The 9,487-nt window shown below is 39.3% G+C and overlaps 1 protein-coding gene across 1 annotated transcript; it reads left to right on the top strand.

Annotated features, from left to right (window-relative positions):
- The first annotated feature begins 1,292 nt into the window (after nucleotides 1–1,292).
- ttc1 (tetratricopeptide repeat domain 1) lies at nucleotides 1,293–9,487 on the top strand. Its single transcript, XM_030782144.1, has 8 exons — nucleotides 1,293–1,318; nucleotides 2,870–3,415; nucleotides 3,595–3,655; nucleotides 3,881–3,993; nucleotides 4,479–4,515; nucleotides 5,068–5,216; nucleotides 7,424–7,478; nucleotides 9,041–9,487. The coding sequence occupies exons 2-8, from the start codon at nucleotides 2,894–2,896 to the stop codon at nucleotides 9,175–9,177; spliced, it is 1,074 nt and encodes a 357-aa protein (XP_030638004.1). The 5' UTR covers nucleotides 1,293–1,318; nucleotides 2,870–2,893; the 3' UTR covers nucleotides 9,178–9,487.

The following is a 9,487-nucleotide window of genomic DNA, read 5'->3' as shown; positions in this document are numbered from 1 at the left end:
GCTTGTGGGACAGCGGGTTATTTTTTATTATTGAATTGATAAATTTGAATAAACACCTACTTTCCAAAAGGGCCTTTGTCCTCTGCAGTATACATCAGTGAGCCAAATCTATGGGCCCTTTACTTTCCATTATAATTTCCCAGTTATAGCCAGTGTCATCAGTTAAAACCAGTCATAACCAGTATCCAGTTATTCCCAATCATAATACATTTTCCAGTGGAACTAGGTATGATGCATCGCTCACAGTTATTTGCAAAAGTCTGAAAGTCTGTCTCTGCATCTCTGATGGGAGCAAACTCTAATTGTAAACATACCCCACAAAATGATCTCTATACATTTAAACATGATTGTTTGCATGTATTTGATTTTGGACACCCTTGTCTAACAGGAGAGTAAAGAAGTTAATGTCAGCTGCTGAGATTCCACAATGTATTTTTGAATGTTATTGCCGTATCAATATTTCAGTCAATACCACAATTAAATATCTATATTAAGACTTTATGTCCTACCTATCGTATAACAATATGTACCGATATTTATTTGTCATCTTGACTGACACATTGTACTTTCTCTTCTGTCTAACGCATGTTGTGCAATAGCCATTTAATTCAAAAACACAGTAAGGCAGTTGTTCTAACCGATAACCTTATTCTACCTAAGTTACTTGTCAGAGGAATAGGATGACAATGGCATATAACAACCATCTTAACTTCCCTTTCTCTGTCATCGGGTATGCCACTATCTTTATTTGTTATTTGATAATACTGTGAAGTAGTTGTATTTGCGGTACGTTACAGTAGATAACAGCTATAACACACTATGCACTAGCATACAACGGAACTAGTTTTCCTACCGCTCTACATTACTGTCCAATGCCATATCTAAAAACTTGTCAGTTATTAGAAAAACACAATTTTTTAACATGGTTGTGTGTAGGTGGGTGTGGGTGTGGGTGTGGGTGTGGGTGTGTGCGCGCGCGCGCGCGCGTGTGTGAAGCAAACTTGAGACTTTAAATTCAGTTTACCAGTCCTCGCGTCTTCTATGCACAGACGTCAGCATTCAGTAATACTGCGCCCATTTTGATCCCACTCGACTATTTTTCCCCCCCAACACTGGATCAGCGTTTCAACACTCTGGTCCAGTTGATGGCGGTAATGCACCTTGTGATGGACGGCTAGTCACCGATGAAAGTCAAAGAAGAAATCGCGACACGCGTCGCTCTCTGGAAGAAGGACAGGCTGTATAGTCACGAACTTCATATCCCAGAAATCCTTTGTCAGTACGGAGAAGCCGGAAGAACACTGCATGATTCTAGAAGGTAGGAGACTTTGAGGCTTTCTACTAGTAATACGTTTTCTATTTTTAAGACTTTTAAGGTTAAATTGTGTGTACATACCAAGTTACGTTTAAAGTTCTTAGGCTGTTGCATGTATATTTAACAGAATAGGCAAGCCATCGACTACCATAAGTAATGGTTACCCCTGGATAAACTGCTGTCAAATCTGATAGCGCAAGCTAGTCACTGTCTTGAAAATTGACTTAAATATTATGCTGAAGTCTCTATAAAATATTTAAGAGACAATCCTGTCAGTAACAGCGCCGACTGAAGTGCAGATGATCGAACCCTTTAAGACAGACTGCTGAGGCAATGCGTGTAAACGCTGCTTTAAATGTTTTCCTTACCCATTTGTTAGTTATTTGTCTTGTTTTTGTATTCTGAGTAATCCACTTGTACTACACTGGCTCAACATAAACGATGTCTTGATCTGCATCGTGATGCTACCTTAGGACAATTTTAGGATTTTTTAAAATGGGGGACAGTTGGGTGGGAGTTATTCGGACGGTCCATGGGTCATTGGCAGAGGTCCACAGTAAAATCGCCAGCAAGTGCTCCTTTGCATGCTAGTAACAAAAAGACAACACCGGCACATAAACTAACTGTAATCAGAGAATTAATTAGAGACACTGGTCTGAAATTCATCAGTAGTTTGATGGACGAACTCATTGATCATGTGTGAGAAATGAGTTTAAAAATAAACTGAAATCTAAAGCCACTTCTCGACATGTTTGTTAAAGCTTTTGAATCTGTACCCATGCCCAGTGAACTCTAAACAGCGCCATGAGTTATTGACCAGGCTTTTAACTGGTAAACTGTGTTGTGTGACGTTGTCTATACTTCTGTTATAGTTAGTTCGTCAAGTAAATACGGAAGGGCTTGGTCGCCCCTGTTGCTGTGTTCTTTGATGACTTAGTGAAATCAAAGGTGCATTTGAATAAATTGAACAGTTAGTTGCTGCAACTGTCAAGAGTATGTGATGTCAGAATCTATAAAACTTTAAACGCGAGTTCCTTTGCCAGCGTATAGATTAACACAGAGGTTATGTCGATTGTATGAGGGAATTAAAGTAAGACAAAGTACGACATAAACAGTTCAATAATGACGCAGAAGTTCAATTTCAGATTTACCAGTTTTAAAGCATACTGTACATTTACAGACTGGGGGGCACATTCTAGCTGGTATAGATGAAGGGCGTACCATTTAGTATGTGAGTATTTGCTCTGGAGTATAGAACACAATTGCTGTCTCTATTAAACCCAATACCAGTAAGCCAAGTGACAGCCAGAGATGCTAAAAGATTTCGGTGACATCCACTGTGGCCAGTCAGTCCTCAGAGGTAGCCAGTACCACCCTGCCCACCAGTTTGTCATTGTCCCTAGTTTTACAATTTTACAACTAAATCATCTACATGGAGCCTGCTCTGATCTTATATGCCTTTTAACTGACTATTGCCAGGAGAAATCAGAATCACCAAACACAAGGTGGACATTTAACATTTTGATTAATGATTTCTCCTAATTGTCAATTAAGGAGCATTTCCAGGTGGAATCCGTGATGGACAGGGAGTCTGACACAGCCTTGGCCACCATGGCTGGGTCTATGAGGATCTCTGACACCAGCGGTCATCCGCACAGCACAAACCAGGAGGAGGACTGTTTCTATGACTGCGAGGAGTCGTTCCATGAAGACGACACATCACAGGACAAACGGACTGAGAGTGTTAATGTAGACCAGGAGGTGGAGGAGGGAATGAACAAAGACTTAGAAACAGCGAGACTGAAAACAGCAGATGAGCAAATGGACAAACCAGATACAAATGATGTCTCAAAAGAGCATTCTCAGTCATGTGAAGAGAAAACTACTGACAGGAAAGATGACACACTGGGTGAACACGGCAGACTTGGGGATGGACAGAGTGCAGAAGACCAGAAATGGGAGGAAGAGTTTATTGAGGAAGATGAGAATAAGATGGACTCTGACTCAGAGTTGAAGGAGGAGGTGGTGACGGAGGCAGCTGAATTTGATGATGAGTACCTACAGGAGCTAGAGAAAGATCTCACAGAAGAGGAGAAGGAGGTGAGCATTCCCTTGACATTTAGAAATATCCATTCCTCATCATTGAATGACCTTAATTTTGCACTGTCTCAGCATACTATAATGAAGTAAACATTTAAATGAAGTACATTGCGTGCACTATTCCATACGCTTGCTGTTTTCTGATGCTGGCTCAATTTTGTTTGATCTCCGTACCACAGAGCAGGAAAGCAGAGAGCATGGCACTAAAGGAGACAGGGAATGGCCAGTTCAAACGAGGAGGTAAGAAACCTCGGTAATGTTTATAGCAGTCCAGGAATCTCTAAAGCAAGTATAAAATGTGTTTTTACAGTCTGGTAGCAATGCATGTATGTGATAAACCATATTCGAACACACATCATACATCCGAGACATCGAAAAACACTCGCCTTGGAAATGTGTTTGGCTGTGAATAGATGTCCTTTTCTGCGCACACACGTGTGATGTTAATACTGTCTTTACTACCAGAGCATGCTGAGGCAGAGGAGTCTTACACTGCCGCCCTGAGGATCTGTCCTGTGTGCTATAAGAAAGAGAGGTCTATCCTCTTCTCCAACCGGGCAGCAGCACGCTTACACCAGGTAAGGGACTACGTAACAGCTACGGTTTCTGTTCAGTTATAGAGTAGCCCATTCACTAACAGAGTAGCCCAAACATTGTTTAAAAAAAGTAATCTGTAAATTGTCATGTCCTATGTTAAGGACGGACATATATCATTATTAGGTTCCTGATATCCATACATGGAATTTTAACTCTTAAGTATTTCAGTCAGAATATTTTTTCTGTGATATTTTTACACTAGATATTTATTAGGCTTTGTGGGTATTATCTGTAGCTATTCAAGAATGCAGATGGATCGTGAAGAAAAACACATCTGTCATGCTGTTCATGTTGTTTAATGATAGCGTTATGCTTAACTGGCTGGCCAAACTCAAGTCAGTCACTCCACTTGGCTGACATTTATGGAACAGGGTATTTAAAAAAAATTAGCAGTTTAAATGCTGTCCACGTGAGTTTGTGCATTTAGTTGTTATCTATTTTTTTTTTTTTTTTTTGTATCTTCTAGGATAAGAAGGAAACAGCCATCAGTGACTGCTCTAAAGGTGAAACTGTGTGTGTGTATGTTTGAGTTTGTGTTTGTGTGTGTGTGTATGACAGAGAGGAATAGTAGACAATGGTTTTGACTTCGTAAACTGGGCTGACTGTACTGTGAAACACCAGTCCAATTCCAGACCAGTGTTTTGATGTAGTCTTAATCCCGATCTTTCCTTTAGCTGCTTTTAAATTAGGTTTGAAATTATGTAATTCTTATAATATCTAAACTAGTTGTGAAATTCGAGTTCATGCCATAACTTCAAAGGGAAGACCAATCACTATGTTTCAATATACTATCATGTCGTGAGAAATATAATCAGATTCATGGACTTTCTATGGACTTGTGAACTGGTTGTTTATCGGTTGGTGGTACTTTGGCATGTTCTGGAACTAGTGTTTAATAATAGATTTTGTTTCACAGTAAAACAGATTAGATAGATCGTTTCTTGTTTGTATTCAGGCAGACTTAGCAAGCATGTCCCCGAAATGATTAGGCCGCTGACCAGTCTAATTGATTTTATTGCAGCTTTGAACTTGCCTCTTTCTCATCCCTCTTTCAGCCATTGAACTGAATCCAAACTACGTGCGTGCCATCCTACGGCGGGCTGAGCTTTATGAAAAAACAGAGAAGTTGGATGAAGCACTGGAGGACTATAAAACTGTGCTGGAGAAAGATCCAAGTATTTCATTAGCAAGGGAGGCATGTGTGGTAAGGCTGATTATAAACTCAGAGATAAAGCACCTACTTCAGTCAAACATTGGATCATAATAGTTATGACTTTTCTAATGTGTTAGTGTGTAACGGACATGTCAGAAAGTTCTTGAGATTTCAAATTCTTTTTTTTTTTTTTAAAGACGAAATGATCAAGGGCCCCTTTGGGCCAAAACTACAAAACCATATCAAAACGTTTTAGAGCTGGGTGTTCAGGGAGCACAGGAGGAAACTTTGTAGTTGTGAGTGCACACCTCAGTGATACTGCCATCTGGGGTCAGGTGTCACAAAGAGCAGAACAGGCTGTGTTCTGTGAAGGTCAGCTAGAGTGGGTAACCTCAGTGTCACTGAGCTTCAGTGATTCTTGGTGTTAGCGAGTCACCTGTACAGTTGAACATAAATACAAGGGAAATAGTGTGAGCCTGCGTACACGCTGTTGCCATGCCGATGCTTGTATACTGAAAAGATGAAATGAACAAGAGGCTCTCTTTACACATTTCAAAGGACACAGAAACACAGAGTCTTTACCCTCTCACATTGATGCAGTTCTGAAAGTACATTCCGTAATCTTTTCAATTTGCTAATTACCACAAAAGTGTCCTCAATTCCCCTCTTTTCTATGCCTCCACTCATCCACCCATTCTAATTAACCATCTCCCCAACAATCAGTATTCACAAATATATCTTGTAATTCCTCTTCCCTTCTTTTCTGTTTTTACCTCACCTCCTTCCAACTGTCCATCTATTCAGACTTCTTCTGATCAGCTTCACTGTACTTTTTAAAAATTTCAAAACCACTGCTCATTTGTGAGCAGAGCTATTGCAGATTTTCCTAGATTTAAAAGACCTCAATGCTGGTCCTTGTTACTACAAAATTTCATAATTGCTGCAAATGTTACCTTTAATAACTGTGGGGACTTGAAAACTGTAGTAAACTTTATAGACTTTTTCAAGCTAATTTACTGAAATTCAAGATGATCATTATGCTAAGGAGAATTAGCTGTTATTGGCTACAATGCAACCTAAAATTTACGCACAAACTTTACTTTATAGTTTTGGTTTGAATTAGAAAGCGTAGATAGAGGCTCTGAGGCACATTTTTGTTTATTTGCGGGATCGAGCAAAAAGAATCAAACCGCAGCATTCATAGTACATACTCTGCACCAACATGTTTAATCGCTTCATGGGAGTTTGTGTACTTTCATTAAATGCTGCCTTAAGAAAAAATGAACTGGTGAGAGGCCTGTGATCTGTACCGTTTAGCATACAGCTGTATTGCGTTACCTCTCTTTCTTACAATTTTTTTGTTTATCGAAAGGACATCTTTGTTAATTAAAAATGAACAGATGCCTTCCTGATAACGTTCGTATGCTGTGCGCTGACACTGCACAAACCTGACATTTGTGATCGTTATTAGTGCACAGTGAAAGCATCGAAAACCGACAGGGTCTAGCAGCTGTAATGGTTTGCACCAAGGGAGTACAAGAACACAAAACTGTCTGTTCGATACTTCTTTTGTATGTCCGAATTTAATAAAAGAAATGCCAGAGACAAATTACCCGGCTGACAGATCACAGCTGGTTGCACTTCGCTAAAGTGGTTGGAGTCGAATTTTGAAAAATACCATTTTGGCGGTTCTGTTTCTCTGGCTTTTTAAATTGTAATGAACATGTAGGCTGTCTGCTTTTAAGGGACCTGAAGACTTGAACAGTCATGTGGAATTTGTGTTGTTATACGCAATTATCTGTGTGTATCTTCTATTTAGTGCACTTTTTATACATATTACCCCTAAAAACGGTTCACAGTTCTAACCGAAACACAAGTCCCATATCTAATGCTTTAGTATGAGTATTTGTGCCGTTATAGCCCTACTTTTTTTTTTTTTACAGTTTTACTTCATAGTGATTGCTTGAGGTATTATTATTTAACTGTGGATACTTAAGGCAGGAGCAAGAACAATATGTGTTGCTTTTGGGATTCTTTCTGGTTTTGGTTGCCACCACTTTCAAATCATTTAATGGGATAAGGTATACAGCTAATTCTGGTGTTTAATTAACACTAGGAGTCAACTACTGTCAGTTTTAATCCAGAACTGGCAAATTGCTGTATGTAGGGATTGAGCTACAGTGACAAATTAGCATGTCCAAAAGAGGAGAGGCTTAGCTGTTATTGGAAGCTGTCACTGACTCTGCTGTTCTTCACAGAGACTGCCGCCGCAGATCGAGGAACGAAACGAGAAGTTGAAAGAAGAGATGATGAGTATGTTCATGTTTTCCTTATCTTTGATATCTTTTATGCTTTTCTTTTAATGAAAAAAAAGTGTATACGTGCCTGTTATATTCCATAAGGTTTACAACATGAAACACGAAGCTTTTTTTTACCCTTGGCTCTGATTCCACATTGGATCCGAAAGAGAGACAAAGATTCAGTCACATGTATTTTTAAATGAAAATGCACAGACAACCCCATCTGTCTTAGTCACTTTGCTCTTCGTTGATGTTTTCCTCCACCGGGAAGGACTGACCTAATCTAATCTCTAAAATCATCGGGAGGCTCACTGAGTGTGCTCGTGTAACTCTGTCCCCAGTTCTCGGAATTGCTGGTTGATCTGAATTCTTTTAACTAGCAGGTTTTTCTTTTCCTGTTTTTTTTTTTTTTTGCTGCTGTTGTTTGGTTTTTGTTTGTTTGTTTGTTTTTAACAAACAACAAAGCAAGTCCCTTGACCATAAACAGCAAATTTGTTTCATCACAGTTTTAGAAAAAGTCACTTTTATAAAACATACAAAATGAACACATTGACTCATTAAAACTATTCATTCATGTGTGTCATAAATTCACTAATGTTACATATACATACTTGCATGTGTGTGTGTCTGTGTACATACACACACACACAGTTTTCTTGTTTGTGTTTGTTTTGTTAATATTTTTTTTATGTCTTTGTGTCTTTCTCCATTGCTACATGAGCGCAAGCTGATTGGTCACATCCCTTACTAGCTGTTTCATTTCAGTGTAGTCTTAGAAAACGCATTTAGGGGAAGTTGCAAGTGACCTAAGGAATGCTGTACAGCTATTTTGTAGAATGGTCTAATGCTGCATCTCTCTTTGTGTAGTCATGCTGGCACCGGGACAATGTTTCCCAGCACAGCTCATCAAAAATAAATTGCACCGTGCATTTTATTTTAATGGCTTTAACTAACATGCCCACATTATTCATCCCAGAGTATTTCTTGGAAAAGAATAATGCATGAAATCTAGTTACGAACACTTGAATTAACAGACAGTGTCTAGGTTTGCGAGTTTGTAGTTGCTTTAAGACAATGAATTGGTATAATGAAGGTTATTTTATGAGAGGAGACAAGTGATAAAAGCTTCAGATAAAAGGTAATACCTGACGGTGAGCTCAGTGATATCTTAATAGTCTGTGACATTGGGTTTTGGTCAAAGTCATGCGTCTCCTTTCCTGACACTGACTGCAGCTCATGAATATGACTGAGAAGTTGTTGTTTTTTTTTTTTGGACTGTCACTCACTTTAGCTAAGCGGAGGAATTAGCAGAGTGTGAACTGTACCTTATAACACAGTGGAAGGTCAAACAGGCAGGGGCTGCTTTAAAGTTCTCCTATTGATCTCACTGCAGTTTGAGCCTTGAAGTTAGAGCCAAGGAGAGAGAGTCTATACTAGAATTATACAAGAAGCATCCAAGTACTCGGGGGGAAAAATCAGTATATTAACTATTTTATAACATTTACCTGTTTTTCATCTTTATATGAATCAGGCTGAAATTAAGTCACGTGTGTGCTTCATCTTGTGTGTCTCCAGGTAAACTGAAAGATTTGGGGAACATGATCCTACGACCTTTTGGCCTCTCCACCGCAAACTTCCAGGTCAACCAGGACACCGACACAGGCTCCTACTCCATTAACTTTGTTCAGAATCCCAACAACAACAACAGATAGCAGCCTCAGAGTTCTGTCCATGCAAGACACTAAAGCACTCATCCTTCTACAGACTGTCATCTGCCACACATCAAAGCGAGTCACATACAGCACAGTAAAGACTCATACTAAAATGCAAATGTCTGCAAATAACGCGGTCAGGCTAGTCTACCCACGTGGATGTTAAACTGACTGTCAGAATAGTCATACCCACCCAAGGAATGTTTTCACGTGTTTGCTCATTAAACCATCATGTTTTGTTTCCTAAATGCTTGTTGTTTTGTTAAAAGACATGCTACATAAAACGATATATTAAAAACTGTATCATGAA

The sequence above is a fragment of the Chanos chanos genome, chromosome 8 (assembly GCF_902362185.1).
Source record: "Chanos chanos chromosome 8, fChaCha1.1, whole genome shotgun sequence".
Taxonomy (NCBI): domain Eukaryota; kingdom Metazoa; phylum Chordata; class Actinopteri; order Gonorynchiformes; family Chanidae; genus Chanos; species Chanos chanos.
The sequence above is the reverse complement of the archived record's forward strand: the minus strand, read 5'-3'. Positions and strand labels throughout refer to the sequence as shown.

What these genes read in the sequence shown, in the direction of transcription:
- ttc1 (XM_030782144.1), top strand. Translation starts at nt 2,894, where the DNA reads ATGGACAGGGAGTCTGACACAGCCTTGGCCACCATGGCTGGGTCTATG. An exon ending in CATCAGTGACTGCTCTAAAG is followed by an intron (nt 4,516 to 5,067) that starts GTGAAACTGTGT and finishes TCCCTCTTTCAG; the next exon opens with CCATTGAACTGAATCCAAAC. An exon ending in GTTGAAAGAAGAGATGATGA is followed by an intron (nt 7,479 to 9,040) that starts GTATGTTCATGT and finishes GTGTGTCTCCAG; the next exon opens with GTAAACTGAAAGATTTGGGG.